This window comes from Ambystoma mexicanum, chromosome 4p, assembly GCF_040938575.1.
Source record: "Ambystoma mexicanum isolate Mex_15411 chromosome 4p, UKY_AmexF1_1, whole genome shotgun sequence".
NCBI lineage: Eukaryota > Metazoa > Chordata > Amphibia > Caudata > Ambystomatidae > Ambystoma > Ambystoma mexicanum.
The window spans coordinates 681,757,022-681,779,719 of NC_090927.1; the positions used below are offsets into that span (position 1 = coordinate 681,757,022).

Consider the following 22,698-nt stretch of genomic DNA (forward strand, 5'->3'; position numbering starts at 1 on the left):
GGTAAGGGGTTAACGGCACCGGCATCCTTACCGACGTAATGACCCCCAGAGTCACTTATTGATTCAATTTTAGCTAACTCTCTTTGAGGTTCTCAACCCCTTCTTGACACTCCTCTTTCAGTGCAATGACTTGTGACTCTCGGTCTGAATTTATTGTTGCTGTGATGCCAACTACTCTTTTAGCTGTTGAATGATGTCATGTAATTCCAACTCAATATTTTGCCTCTACCTGCCTTAACTCACATTGTGTTTGATCTAAAAGCTCAGATTGATTTTGCACAACGGATAAACTCTCCTGGTACCTTTCCTGGATAAGTATCATATGGAAGTACATATATGCAGTGAGCTGGACCGTTTTAATTTGCTCATCTTTGTTGTTCTGTGTCATTTAAATCTCTGTCAGGGCTTGATGTAACAGGCCACTGTCCTATCACACATCCATATTTATAGGGGTCACCTCTTCTAGATTGCCAGGCTTCATGTTTTTGTTCTACACATTCCCCTCTAATGAACAATTTGTATAGGAGGTGCTGTCTAGCCATATTAATTTCCACGCTGCTCATTGTGTTCTGCACCTGATGGGTTATCTATGCAAGGGCAAAATCTCCACCCTGCTTCTGCCTAGTATATGCTCACAATATTTTATTTTAGACGCACACAGCCATGACAACCAGGGTACAGGTTTGGCTGGCGCCTTCACAATGTAACACATCTTACTATCCACTAAATGTAGCAATACCTTCAGTGGGCTAGCCTGCTGTGCTACACTGTCATGGGTGAAAACACTCCTTAATCCCGGACTCAAGCTCTCACGTTTGTCACAACATATTATACGGCACAGGCAAGTGGGCGATCTCCTTCCCCTACAATGAACGTGGCGCACAATATAGCACTTTATATAATTACAAATAAGATTCTTTTTAAGGAGGCCTCCAACCGGTCTCGCACCCAACCTGCACCTGCATCCATTGTCACAATAGACCAGGAACTAGGCCAGTGTGTTGTCAATGAATATTTTCTATTTATTTATGATTTTAATGGAAGATTTGATAAACAGTTACAATGGCAACCAGGGGGAAGCAATGTACAAATCTCAGATTATTCTTAGTCAAAGGGCACACTAAGACAACTCAAACATGTATGGCACAAGGGTGTACATTACTGATTTCACCACTTCAATCAGCAATTTAGAACATGAAATGAATGTAACCCACAAGAAAGTGCATGTGCACACAAAAGATTCTTGATGATTTCACCAGGTGAACAGCGGATTTTGAATGGGGGTTGCAGACACAATATGGGAACAGCAATGAATGGGACAATTCAGTTTCTACACCAGGTAAATAAGTTTTAACTTTATAAGGGCAACTGCTATGGGACCACACACAAGGGCACTTCGCGCTGCTTGCTTTTAGGAGACAAATAGGGCTTCAAAACAGACTAGCTAGCACACAATAGGAAAACTCGATTTTATACACGCAACATATGAAAAAATAAAAGGGAATGCAATTGTAAATCGTTTCTCAGAAGACAGTAGATGAAGAGGAATAGACCAGGAAAAACGGTTTATAAAGGTTAAGCAAAATTTTTAGAGAAACAAAAATGTAAATCACACTTGTTTTTCTAAGGCTGTGAATGGCAGGCAAGCTCTAGGCAATGGCAAGGGAAGGAAATGCAATTTGAAATCTGTGATCAAAAGATGCTAGGGGAAAATGGATAGATTTGGAAAAACGATTTTCTATGGAAGAAGCAACATTTTTAGAGAAACGCAAATGTAACAGACTTGTTTTTCCAAGGGTGCAAATGACAGGCAGGATTAAGCAATGTGGAATTCACATTGGAAAATCGGTTTTTAGTTAAAATGACAGAGGCAACCAACAGGTAGGCTTTGGGCAAAGAGATTACTCACAATTCTTAAATGGGAAATGACTGAAATGCATGGATATACAACAGATTCTTCAACATGAAAATGACTTAAATATGCAGGCAAACAAAGGACTTTCCAAGTGGAAAAGGACTACAATCAACAGACAAATGAGAGATGATTCTGTTCAATAGAAAAAATGACTTGAATGCACGGGTAAACAAAGGATTTGGCAATGGGAGAGTTACTACAATGCACAGAAAAGTGAAATACTTTTCAGTATGAAAATGACTCAATTTCACTAACACATAATATAGGGGATTTGTCCATGGGAATCTCTATGTTAGTGCTAAAGAAGATAGGGCTTGTTTAATCTATTGCTGGGGATGTCTATACTTACAAGAGCGGGCTGCATGGGGCACCAGGAAGCATCAGGGCCTCACTGCTGGGACAGCAGGGGTCAGTGAAGGATGCTTTCTGTCCACCAAAGGGTCTCAAGTTAGCGTACTTGGCTTCACTGCAAGGATGGTTCACATAATTGGCAGCTGCACACCTCAAGATTTCAAAGGGGAGTCCTCATTTGATGCGGAGTGACCTATTTATAAGCCAAATAACATCACTGATGTGTCATCTTTCTCACAGAATGGATTGGACAATTTTCAGAGGTCCCCCCCCCCATCCACTGCCCAATAGGTCCAGAGATTGGGGGCGTGTTTTGAGTATCCAGGGGAGGATACCCCATCCATCATATGACTGGAACAGTAGGCAGGTCTGGATTTTGCACATGGAAATTTCACTGCATGTCAAATGCCCTTTTATATCATATTTGGACACATATGACAGCATTTTTCAACACTGTATTGTTCTGTGAATCAAATGATCCTACCTTGAGGTTTGTATGTTATTCTATGGCAGAGTTACGGTTTTTCCTCATTTACTCCCCAACTATATTCATGAAAGATCTGGCGCTCAAAGAACAATGATGGCCTAAGTGGTTTTAGCCATAACATTTGGGGAACAGGGGAATTCCTCAACTCATCACCCTGGCAACGGAGCTTTGAAATCTAATTTCACTCTGGTGGGATTCACGGCTAGGAATTGAAACTAGAAACCTAGTTTTGAGGCCTATCTCTGCTAGCATTTTACTTTTAACCGATCTTAGCAAATGCACACAATCTGAACATGTAACTCTTGCAACAGTACTTGCCTGCAAACCGTGATTACAGAAGGGCAACATAAAACCGGTCACATCACTTTTAGACACATGTTTTTACCAGACTAGTTATTGCCCTGCTGTACACGGATACCTGATTGCCCCTGGCTATTTAAAGCAAAAAAGCATATACGCACATTTAATAGAATCAACATATCAACAGTGAGAAGGACGTCTTCAAAATCATCAAAGAACTCATACATCTGCAAAATGGCGCGTGCACCATCACAAAATAGAAACACAAAAACCCCTCAGTCTGACACATTACAGGTGCCATGGGTCTAACCTCAATTCATCCAATTTTGGAAAAAGGCTAATTTATCAAATATGAATTGTTATTAATTACTATGATTCAATCATACAGCAAGATATACATCAAAAGCAGATTTGCAATATAAATAATTAATAAATAATAAGAATCCCACCCAATGTAGGTGTCAGCCAACCATTACAGCAATTCTTCAGTAATATATATGCCCTTTGGCCCATTGGACACCATTCAGATACAACACATACTCATTCATATTTGCCTCATTCACACATATATACATTCTGCAATTGTTCATTCCGCATACATTTAAAAAAACAATTACATTGGAAATTCATCAGGGAGTTGGTGGCTGACAAAGGTAAAGTGCTACATGTAATTTTTAGCAACAAGTACATTCATTTTATCACAAACTAGTATTGTTATTTGTAAGGACATTATTGCCACGGAGTTTACATATTGGGTTCTCCAACATTCTGTCACTTCACTCCAAGCGGACAGCTTCAGTAGCTAGCTACGCATTTCTGTATGCTTAGGAAGTGTCATTTCCGAATTGACAACACTCTGAAAAATATTCAAATGCCACCACCCATAAAAGTAACCAAACTTTGGTCATGCAAAGTGTACCCACATGATAAACCAAGCAAGTATTATGTACAATTAAACTTCCTTGATGTTAGTTCACTGATATTTTAAAGAATTCCAAATACCTTTATCTTGTTCATGTGCTGTAGCACCTTGAAGCGTCTCAGGTGCTAGATGAGATTACCAATAATGATCTTGGACAGACTCAAAGAATGTAGCAAAGTACTAATTATCAGCATAGAAATAAAGTAGGGCAATCTGGTGAGTAACTGGCAGTAATTCACGCACTCACACCCAGATGTTATTATACAAAGATTTTATACCTCGATATGCGTCATCTATGATGTCATCCTACGTGGCAAACTAAATCCTATTGATGGGAGGGATTGGTTAAGGGAACATATTTACCTATATATCATATAGGTGTTAATTATTTAATTGGCTGCCCCCTGTCTGGTGGGCACAATCCGTACTACCTATAAATACAATTAATACTTATTATAGCTGAAAAATGGCAGAGGGTTGGTGTTTGCAACATTGTATAGCATGTTGCTACATAGACCCGATGATTGGTTGGCATGCTTTCCCAACCTTGGACTTTTGGTTCGTGAACAGCAGGTAAGCAAAATGAAACTCAGGTGCAACATCAGACTACTCCCCAGTTTCACAATTAGTACATTGTCTGTCATCGGTCAGACCCCAATTCAAGGCTTCTCCTTTGTAGTGGACCTCAAGGCCTGCTCTCTGCTCTGGGACATTCAAGGGAGTGTTGCACAGTATTATCTTTGTTTGGGCTTAATGAATAGCCCTTGTTTTCAAATTCTGATTCACGTGTGAGGGGACCACAAATGTGTCCATCTCGACCTTCTATTTACTGCTATTTGATTCAATCGAATTGGTGTCGTTGCCGTTCTTGGCCTCTAGAGACTTGCTCACTCCATATTACACTCCATATTACATGGGCTTTCTGCATCTTTAATTATACTTGGATCTTGCAGATGTTTTCTCCTCACCAGAAATGCTGTTTTGCAAAATGCTACTATTTAGCAAATCACCAACCCTTTGGTGTTATCTGCCCCTTTCTGGGTGTTTCACATCCTTTACATAATCCAGAGTTAGGCACTCACGAGGCAATCCGTCAACCGACCCATTTTACATATGCACATCTGCAAATTTAAATATCCATTCTTTGTTTGTGGATATTATTTCCTGGCCATGTTTAATATTAGCCTGTGAAAGGTACTTAAATACAACAGATTATCCTGCATATCCTTTCTGATTTTTCACTAACCGTTTCATCTCCTCCTATATATTCATTGTTGGTTCGCAAATTCATTTTGGCATGGATTTTATTTTGTCAGAATAACTGAAGCCCCTTTTTTGTAGGTAATGAAGCGAAAGTGAAAAATCTGCTAAAGATATGCCACAAATCCACTGATATGGTGAATACAGATTTTAACTCAAAATCTATGTAATACACTTTTGGGTGAAGGGAATCTTCCCTCCCCCTAGCTCTTTTCAAGTTGTAGGGATAATTAAGAGTAGCCCTTATTATATTTTGTGTATATGTATTCAGCAATGGAATCTGTCTTTTTATTTGCTTGTATGCAGTGATTACAGATTAAATAATAATATGGTTGTCATAAGCAGAGGTTACGAACTATAATTGTTATATTGTAGCATGAGGAATATTCACCAGGTTTTCTTTTATAGGCAGCACAAAATGCTTCCCAATACAAATGAAAGCCGACCACTCATTTACTGATAACAAATGTTTGAATCATTCAGGCAAAAATCCTTCCACTGTAATCAAAAAGATTTACGGTCAACATTGTTTGTTAAAACACCTTTAAAGATTGTGTACTTTTTGATCAAATTGAATAGTTTGTTTAACAAATATCTACAAGAATCCTTTTTTAGCATACTTACCCAACATCTTTACAACTACAAAATAATTTGTATAACTTGTGACGAATCCTTGGATGTCGTCACTTCTTCCCAAGGGGATCCCCTTCCCATGAGGCCGGTAAGGCTGCTACCCGATAGTGGACCCTGGTGGCGGGACTCAGTGGTAGGATCTCATGGGAAGGGAGCCCCCACCTTTGGGAGAAGGGACGTCTATCCAAGGAGATTGTGGTACACTCCACTCCAATGCCCCTCATCTGCTTCACACTTGCCTTGCCACCCCATGTACATGTGTCATGTAACCAAAATCATACTGGTACGATAGAAGAATCTAGTCAACCCAAGGGAGAAGTATACTATAAGAACTGAGACGAGGAAGCGTCTAGTCTACACAAGGGAGGACTATAGGACGGGTACAGAGACGAGAAGGCAATGAAGAAGTATGAAGAGCACTCCTGGAACCACTAGTGAACATTCTAGTGGTTCCAGAATTTCTATTTGTCAAGTCACATTCAAAACAGAAGAGGGAAAACAGGACAGCGAGAGATCAGTCGTCCTGAGAGCAACCGCAAGCATGGGGGACGCACAAGCCACTGCTGAAACAAAAGACTTGTAGACAAGTTTACTGACTGAGCAGAGGTGTCCGCGAATGGTCCAGCGTGGAAGGATGATCCGGCCAAGCAGATCAGCAGAGGTCGAGACAGGAGAAAACCAGGAACCGCTCGGGCAGGTAGAGACGTGCATGCTGTTGACCACCAATGCTGGAGAACTCCCGCAGCATCCAAAAGGGCAAGGCAAGCCGCGGGAATCCTGTAAGGGAACACAGACCAGCTGAAGACCAACTGGAGACCCTTAGCAAACCCCAGACCGTTATCAGTTATCAGAAAAGGGGGTGAAACCAACAAAGCTCGGATATGGGACCCGCACCCACAAGAAGGAAAGTTCATCAGTCATCTTCATAGTTGCAGTACCTGGCAGGTTAGTGAACCAGGTCTGATACACTACCAGCTAAGAATCCTACGGGTCTGGAACCCACACCCACAAGACTGGAAGCCAAGTATACATTGGGGAGAAGTGAACAAATCATAGAAATAGGCCAGGGGAATGGAGACATTGCAACTGGTGTTGTGAACTGTGAAATAAGCCTAAGAAAAGGCCGGGGAAAGGGAGACAGTCCCCCTGGTGTTGTGAACTGTGAAGTAAGATTAAGAAAAGGCCAGGGGAGGGGAGACATTCCACCTGGTATAATAAACTGTGAAATTAAAAGCCAAGAGAGTGTGAGAACAAAGCCAAGGAAGCCCAGAGGAAGGGAGTCATCCCCCTGGCATTGTGAAAACACAGAGAACAAGATACCTGCAGAAGGAAGGCATTCTCCAGGAAGCCAATAGTGAAGAAACAACTGTGGGCTATAAGGAATGTTGATGTTTGAACTGGAACTTTACTTTTTGGTTTGGAACTGAGAACTTTACTGTTTTTTAGCATTACAACCTGGAACTTGGCTTTGTGGCTTGGAGAGAGATTGAGACCTGGGGAAAGGAGTCATTCCCTCAGGTAAAGATCCCACCTGGGAGTTGCAAATACTAACTATGCCGATGACATCCAGGTACTCGGGGAGTTATGAGGAGGATGTTGCTAAATTAAATGAGATCTACCTTGAAATCCAAGCATGGCTGGCCACTCATAGTATCTAAAGAGGTCAAAACACTAGGTGTATATCTTGACTCCACCCTCTCCCTCAAAACCAAATTACCGCCACCATCTCCTCCACGGCCTACACTAACAAACTTATCAACGCCTGCAAACATTTCTTATCCACCAACAGCCGCCTTACACTAGCCAGAGCCCTCATACTGTCCAAACTGGACTATTGTAACACTCTCTTCCTAGGCTCCACCAACCACAACCTGAAGGTACTACAGATACTACAAACCAACGCCCTTAGATGCGCCCTCAATCTCCCACGCAAGGCCCACATCTCAGCTGCCAGGAAGGATGTCTATTGGCTCCCTATCCGAGAGAGAATTAAACTACGAGCATTGGTTATCCCTCACAAATGCCTCTACCTGACAGCCCCTCTCTACTTATCAGACAAATTCACAAGAAAGAACTCTTCCAGACCAACAAGATCCCCATACCTGCATCAACTCAACGTCCCAAGGTTCAACTTAAAAACAGCTGGAGTAGCCAGCTTCCCTGTACTAGCAGCCAAATCCTGGAATGCACTACCTATGACAATTAGAGCTGACCCATCATTCTGGTTGTTCCGAGCCAAGGTAAAGGACCTTCTCGCATCTCAACAATAGCCTATTAATTGCACTTATCCTATTCTGGCACCCTACGCTTCTTTACATTAAGCTCCCATGTTCCCATGATTCAATGATTTATGATGTATTACCAACTATACCACGTATAAACCGATAGCTAAGCTATGTTTCCTCATGGACCACTTTGTATCCTGGTGTGGAAGGATCATCCGGCCAAGCAGAACAGCAGAGGTCCAGACAGGAGACACCTGGCAACCCCGCAGACAGTTGAAGGCGTGCATGCTGTTGGGCACCAAACGCTGGGGAGCTGACACAGCATCCGAAAAGGCAAGAGAAGCCGTGAGAAGCCTGAAAGGGAACACAGAGCAGCCAAAGACAAACCAGAGAGTGTCTGCAAACCTCATACAGGTACCATGTTTTCCGGGACTCTTGATGGGGCATTAAAAGGGGGTGAAAGCAATGAAGCTTGGGTCTGGCACCCGCACCCACAAGAAGGAAAGTTCATCCGTCATCTTCATACTCGCAGTACCTGGCAGGTTAGTGAACCCGGTATTAGGAACTATCCGGCACCGGCACCCTCACGCGCGCTCCATGCCTTTTTTTGTTACAATTCAGACGCTTATCATCTGGTACGGAGGAGAAGGCTGGGCATGGGGTGTGAAAGAGTAGTTTCCAAGCAACAACCAAGCACGCTATCCCTCATCGACCACAGAGACGGCATGCAACATGGCCGTCCACGTCAGCACGTAGCATACTAACTTGATGACATGACGAGGAAGTACAAAAGTCTGGTAATCAGGACGCTATGGTGTTCGTGCATCGGTTTCATACCGCTGAATTCAAGAACTTGTGATTTGACCTTCAAGTCTATTCCAAGTAGCTAATTAGTGTTAGTTGTTAGGTTATTATTTGTTATTGAAATCCTTCCTCTTTTGATTGACTCTCGATGTTCCTGAGACTAGGCACAATGCTGGAATACAGGTCTAGAAGGGTGACTTAAAGTCCTTTAATGACCTTGTAGAATATATGTGTATGTCCTGGGGCTCCCTATATTACAGTGCTTCCTTATTTTCCACAAAGCTCCAGTACTCCCCATTTGATGTTTATTATGAGGTGTATCTCATAGCACTTCTGCCAGCTTAAAAGGTGTACACTGCATTGTATGTATATTCACTCAGTGAACCCCTTTTTCTCTGGTTTGGAGCGCATATCTCTGTTCTCCTGAGAGATGCCCACGCTTTCTACACTACGCCCAGGAGAGCGTAACCGATTGCGCAAACCTGCAAATCTCTTCCGAGTATGGACACATTACTGAAAGACCTTACGGCTATGGTGCAAAAGCTCCAGGCTGAGGTTACGGCATCACAGCAAGAAAATGCTGCTCTTTATCAATCCATAACAGCCCTTCAAGGGGCTGTAGACCAACCCAGCAAAATGACAGTAACTAGTAACCCTTGGGGTTTAGGAAGTGGGGCTACCTCCGGGACATCAGGTACTTCAACTAAAACAGATACCTGCCCGGTCCTCACTCCTGCTACGCTCTCTGCTCCCATGCCTAATATTGTTATCCCTTCTCCTCCCATGTCTACTAAATATAGTGGTTATTCCAAGGACATTAAGTCCTTCCTGACACAATGTAGAATTCACTTTGTAGAATTCACTTCTTGAACTGACTTAAACTCTATGCCACTGATCAGGCTAGGGTAGCCTTCTTATTGTTTAGTCTTGACAAAACTGCACTATCATGGGCTACACCCTAAATCGTTATTAATCATCCTCTGATAACAGACTATGTGGGCTTTTTAAAAGCATTCAAGAACATGTTTGACAGGCAAGGAGAGAATCAGTTAATAAGGAATGAATTACATCGCCCACTTCAAGGGATTAGTAACGCAAGCACAGTGGCCAGAAGATGCCCAGATCACCATATTGTATAGAGGACTAAAGGAAGAAATAAAAGATGCCTTGAGTCAAGTGGTAGATCCTCCGCTTCTTCTATCCAAGTTCATAGCCCTAGTCATCCAAGTTGATCAAAGGATACAAGGCAGAAAAGGGGAGAAGAGGAGAACAGAGTACTACAGAAGTATTCCTCGGTGGGAGAACAAACTGATTACCTTTCCAAACCCTTCTGTTTCAACTAACAGCCCTGAACCTATGCAATTAGCGAGCCTCTGTGGACCTGTCTCCTCTGAAGAAAGAGAAAGAAGATGCCTACAACTTTGTTTCTATTGTGTGGAACCCAATCATACTGTCCATTCTTGTCCCTGTCTTCTTTCAAGTTCGGAAAACTTGCTAACTCGCCCTCAATAGGGAATAAAGGAACAAGTTCAGATATTTCCTGCCGAACCTTAAGTCCTGTGTTACCTACCCAATCGCGCATTTGTATAATAGAGTAGACCTCTCGGAAGAAGGAAAAACCTGCAAACAAGTGATTGCATTGGTGGATTGTGGTGACACCGGTAATTTTATAGATATCGCATGTGCCCACTATAACCACTTTCAGGTAATACCTAAGGATTAGGCCGAAACCATCCTATCGGTAGACGGCTCCCCGCTAATCTCCGGTCCCCTTACTTTGGGGACCAAGACCTTGTCTATGATCTGTGCGAAGTTCCATCATGAAACTATTGTCTTTGATGCTATTGCTGCTCCTCAATTCCAAATTATATTAGGTATCCCTTGACTATGCTATCATACCCCTGCTATTGATTGGAGAGCTGACAAGTTAACATTCCAAGGAAGCTAATGTCCTCCCTTCTGTTCACAAGGATACCGAATTCCGAGTAACCAGATAGAAGATCCCGGCTGCCTACCCCAATGGTTAATTCGGTTCTGCTTCTTCAAGGTACGCTTCCTAAAGAATATCAAAAATATCAAGGTGTATTTGACCTCAAAGAATCAGAGTAACTCCCTCCCCAGAGGGATGATGATTGTAATATCAAACACCTACCCAGAGCCAAGATACCTTATTGTTGCATGTATGCCTTGTCCGAAAAAGAAAACCTAATACTATAACAATATAAAGAAGACAACTTGAAAAAAGGTTTCATTCTTCACTCAACCTCACATGCTCGAGCCCCTACATTCTTTATACCCAAGAAGGAGGAGACAAAACTCCGGCCATGTATAGATTATTGGCAACTAAATGCTATTACCATGAAGAATAGGTACCCATAACCTCTTATCCAAGTACTATTGTATCAAGCCCAAGCCAGCAACCTGTATACCAAACTGGACCTACGAGGAGCATCGTCTTGGGAGGGTAGCTCAGGGACAACGCGCTCGCCTTGGAAGCAAGACGAGACGGAGCAACAGAGGTTCGATCCCCGAGTCCGCGCTTAGAAATCTCTGGGTATTAAGCACGTTATAAATAACTAATCATAATCATACAACTTAAATGGATGGCGTTGGGAGATGAATGGAAAACAGCCTTTAGGACATGGTATGAGCATTACGAGTACCATGCCATGCCTTTTGGTATGTGTAATGCCCCTGCCGTGTTCCAATACTTCTTGAATGAGATATTTAGAGATGTCCTGGACACCTTTGTGATAATCTATCTTGATGACATACTTATATTTTCTTCCTCATGGGAAGAACATTTATCACATGTCAAATAAGTACTTCAACGGTTAAAAAAACATAGTTTGTATGCAAAACTATCTAAATGTTCATTTCACCAGAGCCGTATAGCTTATCTAGGTTACATTCTCACTCTCTAAGTTATTGAAATGGATCCAAAAAAAGTCTCTGGTATCATGGACTGGCTTGCTTCCGGAACCATAAATGAACAACAGAGATTCCTTGGCTTTGCCAATTTTTATCGGTGATTTATTCTTAACTATTCCCGAACAGTACTTCCTTTGACTCGGCTCCTGAAAAAGGGAATCAAATATTTATGAAACAAAGATACTGCAGAAGCTTTCCACAAATTGAAAAAGAAATTCACGACCGCCCCTATATTACGACTCCCGTATCCATCTCTTCCCTACACCTTAGAAACAGATGCATCCATTTATGCTATAGGCGCCTTATTAGAGCAAAGAGCTACCCTAACCAAACAACTCCCTCCCATCTCTTACTATTATTGCACATTTACAGCTGCAGGGAATAACTACGGAATATTCGAAAAGGAACTGTTGGCGATAAAAGGAGCCTTTGTGGTATGGAGACACCTTCTGCAAGGAACTAGACATCCGATATCTGTTTTGACCGACCACAAGAACCTGGGATTACTCAAAACAGCAAAATCTGTAAACCAATGCCAAAATCGTTGGATACATTTCTTTTCACATTTTGTTTTTACAGTACCTTTTAAACCGGGTTCTTTGAATACCAAAGTAAATGCCCTATCAAGAGCTTATCAAGGTGAGACAGATGACGTAGAGGGAGTTCCATTCATTCCATCTGACAAAATCATTTCAACTCTCTTCATACCTCTACTTTTTTATGAAAAAGTATTGCGTGAGACCTATATCAAAAAATTAAAGGAAAACTTCCTTCTGGATACTTTGCATAGTTATGAAAACCAAGGCTTACTCTTCCACAACAACAAGTTGTGGCTACCTACCGGGGTCTCTCAAGAAACCATGTTAGGCTGGTGTCATGATTCCCTGAGGGCTGGACATTTTGGAAGACTTAAAACTTTACAGAAGATACGCTGTTACCCCTGGTGGAATTCTATGAACCACGATATCCAAGATTGTATAAGAAGTTGTGCTGTATGTGCTAGAGCTAAGCCCTGCAGACAAAAACCCATGGGTCTTTTACATCCATTACCAGTCCCAAACCATCCGTGGCAAACCTGTTCAATGGATTTCATAACGGACCTTCCTAAAGACAAGGGAAACACAGCCATATTGACAGTAATAGACTCATTTACAAAAACAGGACATTTCATAGCCATGAAAGGTGTCCCTTCTGCTCCAGTACTAGCCCTCTACTTCCTTCACAACATCTTTCGTTTACATCGTCTACCCAAGAACATTATTACAGACAGAGGCTCATAGTTCATTTCCTCCTTCTGGAAAGAGGTCAGTCATTTATTGGAAATCCGTCTGGACAGTACTTCAGCTTATCCTCCACAAAGCGATGGTCAGACTGAAAGGGCCAACCAGACCATTGGACAATATTTAAGATGGTATATCACCGAACTTGAACAAGGATGGGTCGATAAATTACCATTAGCTGCGTTTGCATATAACGACTCATTGGGCCTCATTACAAATCAGGCGGTCCGGAAATAACAGTGGCGGTAAACCCGCCGCCACCGTTGTTTCCGGACCGCCTGATCCCGACTCCTGCAGGCGGGAGGTGATGTTCCCGCCAGGCGGACGAGGAAACACCGGCAGCATTACAAGATGCTGCGGGTGTTTCCATGATCCCCATTCCCATTGAGTCCCATAGGACTCAATGGGAATTGGGATTAACACCATTCCGCCTCCGTGATTCCCGGAAAACCGGGATTGTAATGCCCCGGTAATTCCGGGAATCACGGAGGCGGAATGGTAATACGAGTCCGGCGGTAACCAGGCGGTTTTACCGTAATGAGGCCCATTGTATATCAAAACTTCTCCTTTTCACTTATCCACAGGCCAACATCCTGTATCTGTCTCATTATACTTCTTGGATCATAGCCCTGTTCCCTCTGCAGAAGAGTACGTAGATAACTTATGTTCAGGATTCGTCTCTGCTAAGGAAAACTTACTAGAAGCCAAAGACAGGCACAAATATATGCTAACCAAAAGAGAAGGCCTTCTCCGGTGTACCAACTGGGAGGCGAAGTATGGCTCTCTACTGCACATACTCTCATTTTAGCATGTGGAAAGAAATTGAAACCCAAATATATTGGACCTTTTCGTGTGATTTAACTCAGTGGCCATGGAACTTAAGCTTCCAGATTCCTATAAGATCCATCCAGTATTTCATGTCTTCCTGTTAAAGCCTGTCTCCCACTCATTACTATATCCTCGGGACCCAAGTCATCACCCACTTGCTCTAGGCCCCCAAGAAGAATACGAAATTGAAACAATTCTAGATTCACGTTTCTATAAACGTACCTTGCAATACCTAGTGTATTGGAAAGGGTATGGTAAAGAGGACCGTTCTTGAGTATCTGTGAAGGACATGAATGTTTCCCAATTGGTTAGTCGATTTCATGATAAACACCGGACTAAACCGGGTTGCGGGCTGCAGCGGAGTAGGTTGCCTTCAGGGCATACTGTTAGGAACTGTCCGGCACACTCATGCACTTCATGCCTTTCTCCATTACAATTCAGATGCTTATTTTCTGGTACAGAGGAGAAGGCTGTGCATGAGGCGTGGGCGAGTGGTTGTTAATCAACAGCCAAGGACGCTATCCCTCATCTAGCATAGAGACGGCATGCAACATGCCCATCCACGTCAGCATGTAGTGTACTAACGTGCTGACATGTCCAGGAAGTACAAAAGCCTGGTAACCAGGACGCTGCAGTGTTCAAGCAACGGTTTCATACCGCTGAATTTGAGAACCTGTGATTTGACGTTCAAGTCTATTCCAAGTAGGTAATTAGTGTTAGTTGTTAGGTTATTATTTATTTATTGGTCATTTGTTAGGCACTTATACAATTGCAAAACTGTGTTTCAAAGTGCCCACAGGGCAACAGGGTGGTGACAGGGGAAGGTAGACAATGAATTAAACAAAGATAAATTATTGAATTAATAGTACAAACAAATGAGAATAACGGGGGGGGGGGGTAGACGAACCTACTATGCCTTGTGAGTGTTCAGAATGTGCAAGTGCAGATGGGACGGGGGAGGCGATAGGTGCTGTGGTGCTCATGGAGAAGTTCTAAGCCTAAGTAAATGCAGTAAATAGACAGCGATGTGCGGAGTCAGAACCCCGGGGATACATAAGGGCCCTGCACATCAATAACGCTACTGTATGAATTTCGTTATGGAAATCCTTCCTCTTTTGGTTGACTCCGGGTATTCCTGAGATGAGTACTCCCCATTTGATGTTTGTTAGGAGGTGTGTCTCGTAGCACTTCTGCCAGCTTAAAAGGTGTACACTGCATTACATGTATATTCACCCAATGAACCCCTTTTTCTCTGGTTTGGAGCGCATATCTCCGTGCTCCTGAGAGATCCCTATCCTTTCTACACTACGCCCAGGTGAGCATAACACCAGGTCTGCCACACTACCAGCAGAGAATCCTTCGGGTCTGGAACCCACACCCACAAAACTGGAAGCCAAGTCTATGTTGAGAAGTGTCCAAATCATAGAAAGAGACCAGGGGAAGGGAGACATTTCCCCTGGTATTGTGAACTGTGCCAAAACTGAGAGCAAGGCACCTGGAGAAGGGGCGCATTCTCCGGGAAGCCAATAGTGAAGAAATAACTGTGTGCAGTAAGGACTCAGATGCTACCGCCAAACTTATAATGAGGCCCAGTGTCTGGGTATATTAGCAGAAACATGCTAAGCATGTTACTAACTACATGACAAGCAGAATCTAATACTGGAATCAGTACCGCCAAGATTGCCTTGTATTTTTGGAAAGAAGGTCCTGAAACATAGCAAAACTCCCTTAGCCTGACGAAATCAAGGATAACAAAGTGCAATCGGGCACACACTGTTTTTGGAAGTTGAACAACAACACAGTGGCTGAGGATTTCCCCGGGGGAGACATAATTCATTTGCAGTGGCTTTGGTAACTCAAATTAGGCATTACCTATTATATATTTACTTTGGAGGCCTACACAGATTACACAAGACTGGTGTAAAAAATTAATCTCAACTAATGGCTTAATGATGCAGAAAAGTATTTGCTGATGTGTATTACCTGCAATTGGATGGATGCCAGCAAACTCACTTGGACCAATTTTTAGGCAGTGACAATTAGAAGTAACTCACAATACTGCGCTTAACCTTGGCAAGCCCTTAACTGCCCATTCGTCAATGACAATCCTGTATTTCAAATGGAAGGTTTCTCAAGGTCTGGCATTCTAGTTGAATGATGCCCATCTCATTACACTATGCAATTTGTTTGCCGTGTTTAGATTGAGGGTGCTTCTATAGGCTACATGGACAAAGAGGTGAAACACTGTGAAACCCGTTTTACTTTTCTCAGTAGCTAGCTGTGTTTTCAGTGCTTGGTAGATTAGGTCAAGGTTTGTTAATAACTTTTTTATATTTATTGTAGTACAATCAAATTTTGGTTTTTCACAAAACAAAAATAAAACAGATCATAATACATAATAAATTAGAAATAATTAAAATATCAGTAAACTCAGATCATAAATCACAAATCACAGTTTTTAGCAATATTTCAATGGAATGAACGCTGTCTGTACCACTCTAATGACGTTTATCAATAAGGCAATAACATGCAGCAGCATATAAACGTTACTTAGAAATGCATCGGGGTTTAAAATTCAATATCATATTTAATGAGAAATTCACATAATCTTTGTATTCTAGTTATATAATCTAGGATGTCATGATGCCCGTGTTTTCTTAGATAACGTTTTTAGACTATTGGAGATTTTTTGTTAAATGTGTCATATTCATTTTAGAGTATTCTTTTTATATAAGCACATTGGCACATTATTTTACTGTACTTTTGAAACCACACTGCTTGTAATATGAATAATGTAAGTCGACAAGATTGATTAAGAAGAAAATGTTATGGCTTATATCTAACCTGTTTCGTATTAAAATTCTGTTATTCCAGTGTTTTAAGATAGATAGATAGATAGATAGATAGATAGATAGATAGATAGATAGATAGATAGATAGATAGAATGTTCATTAATGTATTGAGGATGAATATGCAAGAGTGGGAAATATGTTCAAATTCTACTTGTTATTGCATTCCTTTCCATTTTTTGTGGTTGTGTGTTTGTTTTCTTTTCTTGATGATTGTGTCTCGTCAACATTCATTGTTTATTTGGGGGAATAGATATGATTGTATTTTCTGACCTTAATTGTATTCTGTATATTTAGCATAAAGCAAGACAATATAAATAAGGTAGGCATAGGACCTGCATAATACAAGAGCATATTTCTGATGCTTTGAATACCTGTTTTTATTTTCTAGCACCATATGTCAAAGTGTACCTTCTGGAAAACGGATCCTGCATAGCCAAGAAGAAGACGAGGATAGCCAGGAAGACGCTTGATCCCCTGTACCAGCAGTCTTTGGTGTTTGATGAAAGTCCCCATGGGAAAGTCCTTCAGGTAAATCACAGCCCACAAAGCATATTCCAACCTGCTTTTACAAAGGTAGCGGGCGCCCCTCTCTCGCAAGAACAGACATGATAACCTGTTCAGTGGTTATTAACCACTTGAGAGTTCGCAGCCACTGCTTTTACTCACTGTGCCTTTCACAGATGGGTAATATCCATTTGCATATCAGTCTTTGTCCTGCCCAGGGGCAGTCCAGCACCGAAATACAATGGCAATTCCAATCTGAACGAGAGTACCACCAGCAACCCCATACACGTGTTTCACCCTTGTTGGGGATCATCAGTGAGGTGAAGCTGATGCCTCTCTAAGCACAGTGAGAGGGAGACCACGTCTGGTTGCCCCCAGGAGACCTAGGGTTACCAATCCCAGGTTCCTTAAAAAATAGTTTTACAAAGGTAGCGGGCGCCCCTCTCTCGCAAGAACAGACATGATAACCTGTTCAGTGGTTATTAACCACGTGGGAGTTCGCAGCCACTGCTTTTACTCACTGTGCCTTTCACAGATGGGTAATATCCATTTGCATATCAGTCTTTGTCCTGCCCAGGGGCAGTCCAGCACCGAAATACAATGGCAATTCCAATCTGAACGAGAGTACCACCAGCAACCCCATACACGTGTTTCACCCTTGTTGGGGATCATCAGTGAGGTGAAGCTGATGCCTCTCTAAGCACAGTGAGAGGGAGACCACGTCTGGTTGCCCCCAGGAGACCTAGGGTTACCAATCCCAGGTTCCTTAAAAAATAGTTTTACAAAGGTAGCGGGCGCCCCTCTCACGCAAGAACAGACATGATAACCTGTTCAGTGGTTATTAACCACTTGAGAGTTCGCAGCCACTGCTTTTACTCACTGTGCCTTTCACAGATGGGTAATATCCATTTGCATATCAGTCTTTGTCCTGCCCAGGGGCAGTCCAGCACCGAAATACAATGGCAATTCCAATCTGAACGAGAGTACCACCAGCAACCCCATACACGTGTTTCACCCTTGTTGGGGATCATCAGTGAGGTGAAGCTGATGCCTCTCTAAGCACAGTGAGAGGGAGACCACGTCTGGTTGCCCCCAGGAGACCTAGGGTTACCAATCCCAGGTTCCTTAAAAAATAGTTTTACAAAGGTAGCGGGCGCCCCTCTCTCGCAAGAACAGACATGATAACCTGTTCAGTGGTTATTAACCACTTGAGAGTTCGCAGCCACTGCTTTTACTCACTGTGCCTTTCACAGATGGGTAATATCCATTTGCATATCAGTCTTTGTCCTGCCCAGGGGCAGTCCAGCACCGAAATACAATGGCAATTCCAATCTGAACGAGAGTACCACCAGCAACCCCATACACGTGTTTCACCCTTGTTGGGGATCATCAGTGAGGTGAAGCTGATGCCTCTCTAAGCACAGTGAGAGGGAGACCACGTCTGGTTGCCCCCAGGAGACCTAGGGTTACCAATCCCAGGTTCCTTAAAAAATAGTTTTACAAAGGTAGCGGGCGCCCCTCTCTCGCAAGAACAGACATGATAACCTGTTCATTGGTTATTAACCACTTGAGAGTTCGCAGCCACTGCTTTTACTCACTGTGCCTTTCACAGATGGGTAATATCCATTTGCATATCAGTCTTTGTCCTGCCCAGGGGCAGTCCAGCACCGAAATACAATGGCAATTCCAATCTGAACGAGAGTACCACCAGCAACCCCATACACGTGTTTCACCCTTGTTGGGGATCATCAGTGAGGTGAAGCTGATGCCTCTCTAAGCACAGTGAGAGGGAGACCACGTCTGGTTGCCCCCAGGAGACCTAGGGTTACCAATCCCAGGTTCCTTAAAAAATAGTTTTACAAAGGTAGCGGGCGCCCCTCTCTCGCAAGAACAGACATGATAACCTGTTCAGTGGTTATTAACCACTTGAGAGTTCGCAGCCACTGCTTTTACTCACTGTGCCTTTCACAGATGGGTAATATCCATTTGCATATCAGTCTTTGTCCTGCCCAGGGGCAGTCCAGCACCGAAATACAATGGCAATTCCAATCTGAACGAGAGTACCACCAGCAACCCCATACACGTGTTTCACCCTTGTTGGGGATCATCAGTGAGGTGAAGCTGATGCCTCTCTAAGCACAGTGAGAGGGAGACCACGTCTGGTTGCCCCCAGGAGACCTAGGGTTACCAATCCCAGGTTCCTTAAAAAATAGTTTTACAAAGGTAGCGGGCGCCCCTCTCTCGCAAGAACAGACATGATAACCTGTTCAGTGGTTATTAACCACTTGAGAGTTCGCAGCCACTGCTTTTACTCACTGTGCCTTTCACAGATGGGTAATATCCATTTGCATATCAGTCTTTGTCCTGCCCAGGGGCAGTCCAGCACCGAAATACAATGGCAATTCCAATCTGAACGAGAGTACCACCAGCAACCCCATACACGTGTTTCACCCTTGTTGGGGATCATCAGTGAGGTGAAGCTGATGCCTCTCTAAGCACAGTGAGAGGGAGACCACGTCTGGTTGCCCCCAGGAGACCTAGGGTTACCAATCCCAGGTTCCTTAAAAAATAGTTTTACAAAGGTAGCGGGCGCCCCTCTCTCGCAAGAACAGACATGATAACCTGTTCAGTGGTTATTAACCACTTGAGAGTTCGCAGCCACTGCTTTTACTCACTGTGCCTTTCACAGATGGGTAATATCCATTTGCATATCAGTCTTTGTCCTGCCCAGGGGCAGTCCAGCACCGAAATACAATGGCAATTCCAATCTGAACGAGAGTACCACCAGCAACCCCATACACGTGTTTCACCCTTGTTGGGGATCATCAGTGAGGTGAAGCTGATGCCTCTCTAAGCACAGTGAGAGGGAGACCACGTCTGGTTGCCCCCAGGAGACCTAGGGTTACCAATCCCAGGTTCCTTAAAAAATAGTTTTACAAAGGTAGCGGGCGCCCCTCTCTCGCAAGAACAGACATGATAACCTGTTCAGTGGTTATTAACCACTTGAGAGTTCGCAGCCACTGCTTTTACTCACTGTGCCTTTCACAGATGGGTAATATCCATTTGCATATCAGTCTTTGTCCTGCCCAGGGGCAGTCCAGCACCGAAATACAATGGCAATTCCAATCTGAACGAGAGTACCACCAGCAACCCCATACACGTGTTTCACCCTTGTTGGGGATCATCAATGAGGTGAAGCTGATGCCTCTCTAAGCACAGTGAGAGGGAGACCACGTCTGGTTGCCCCCAGGAGACCTAGGGTTACCAATCCCAGGTTCCTTAAAAAATAGTTTTACAAAGGTAGCGGGCGCCCCTCTCTCGCAAGAACAGACATGATAACCTGTTCAGTGGTTATTAACCACTTGAGAGTTCGCAGCCACTGCTTTTACTCACTGTGCCTTTCACAGATGGGTAATATCCATTTGCATATCAGTCTTTGTCCTGCCCAGGGGCAGTCCAGCACCGAAATACAATGGCAATTCCAATCTGAACGAGAGTACCACCAGCAACCCCATACACGTGTTTCACCCTTGTTGGGGATCATCAGTGAGGTGAAGCTGATGCCTCTCTAAGCACAGTGAGAGGGAGACCACGTCTGGTTGCCCCCAGGAGACCTAGGGTTACCAATCCCAGGTTCCTTTAAAAAATAGTTTTACAAAGGTAGCGGGCGCCCCTCTCTCGCAAGAACAGACATGATAACCTGTTCAGTGGTTATTAACCACTTGAGAGTTCGCAGCCACTGCTTTTACTCACTGTGCCTTTCACAGATGGGTAATATCCATTTGCATATCAGTCTTTGTCCTGCCCAGGGGCAGTCCAGCACCGAAATACAATGGCAGTTCCAATCTGAACGAGAGTACCACCAGCAACCCCATACACGTGTTTCACCCTTGTTGGGGATCATCAGTGAGGTGAAGCTGATGCCTCTCTAAGCACAGTGAGAGGGAGACCACGTCTGGTTGCCCCCAGGAGACCTAGGGTTACCAATCCCAGGTTCCTTAAAAAATAGTTTTACAAAGGTAGCGGGCGCCCCTCTCTCGCAAGAACAGACATGATAACCTGTTCAGTGGTAATTAACCACTTGAGAGTTCGCAGCCACTGCTTTTACTCACTGTGCCTTTCACAGATGGGTAATATCCATTTGCATATCAGTCTTTGTCCTGCCCAGGGGCAGTCCAGCACCGAAATACAATGGCAATTCCAATCTGAACGAGAGTACCACCAGCAACCCCATACACGTGTTTCACCCTTGTTGGGGATCATCAGTGAGGTGAAGCTGATGCCTCTCTAAGCACAGTGAGAGGGAGACCACGTCTGGTTGCCCCCAGGAGACCTAGGGTTACCAATCCCAGGTTCCTTAAAAAATAGTTTTACAAAGGTAGCGGGCGCCCCTCTCTCGCAAGAACAGACATGAAAAAAAAAAAAAAAACATATTCCAACCTGCCTTTCAGAATGTGTGTGCTCCAGAATAGGCAATTCTTCATGGACCATAACGTTAGGTCTGGGCAGTCCATGCCAGATGGTCGACAATACAGAGTTGTAAACTGTGTGGTTTAAGAGCTAAAGTGCAATACTTTACAGTTTACTGGGATATTGATTGTTTGACCTGAAAAAGTTGACCTACTGCACATTTGACCTCATTTCTTTGACCTCATTTTTTGTACCTACTTCGGAGGGAGACCTTCCGCAACCCCCCATAATGCGGGGGTGACCCCCGTGCCCCGACTTCCCCTCCACCTCAACCTGTTCCACAACTATTACCCCACAACTATTTTTTAGTTAAAGTGTACCATTTGACCTACCGAATTAGGCCAGAAAGATGCGGTCAAATGGGAGTAGGTCAAGTTGGCATTAGGTCAACTATGCCAATACCATTTACTGTACTGCCAGGAACTCACAATTCACACTTTTTATTAAATGAAATGTTGGGCATATTCACACCCTTCCCCCGTGTCCAAGAGACCCCTTACTACCAAGAACATAAGCTTCTAGTTTAAAGCAACAGTGCACCTAGCAGATGCACCATTGTGTTTTTACAATTGCATAGTTAAATCGACAGACTCCTCTTTGATATTCCAACACTGCCCCTAGGATAGCTTTTTTGGACACATGGGGCCCCATTATTAGTTTGGCATTAGTTCATCTGGCAATACTGCCAAACTTGCTTACCGTTACAGCGGTTGTGCAAACCCTTCAGTTATTCTCAATTATGGTGATGGATAGAACTCAAGGGGGCTTGCCTTGTGGCCACATGCAGAAACACTTTTGTGTGTATGTTAATGTTAAAGGACCGGTGGGTCCATTGGCTGGGTCTGGGGTGTTTACGGCGGTAGTCGTTGTGTACTGTTGTGCGAGTCTATATGTCTTTTTGTTTTGTTGTTGCAATGTAATGAAGTTTGTGAGGTT

At 43.4% G+C, this 22,698-nt stretch overlaps 1 protein-coding gene across 19 annotated transcripts in view; it reads left to right on the top strand.

Moving 5' to 3' along the window:
• RIMS1 (regulating synaptic membrane exocytosis 1) overlaps nt 1-22,698 on the top strand; it is a 1,643,460-nt gene that overhangs the window by 1,615,271 nt on the left and 5,491 nt on the right. For all 19 annotated transcript variants that reach the window (XM_069606225.1, XM_069606227.1, XM_069606239.1 and 16 more), the window contains one exon: nt 17,177-17,316. In XM_069606225.1, the coding sequence (XP_069462326.1) occupies nt 17,177-17,316 (140 nt within the window). The remainder of the gene's footprint in view (nt 1-17,176; nt 17,317-22,698) is intronic.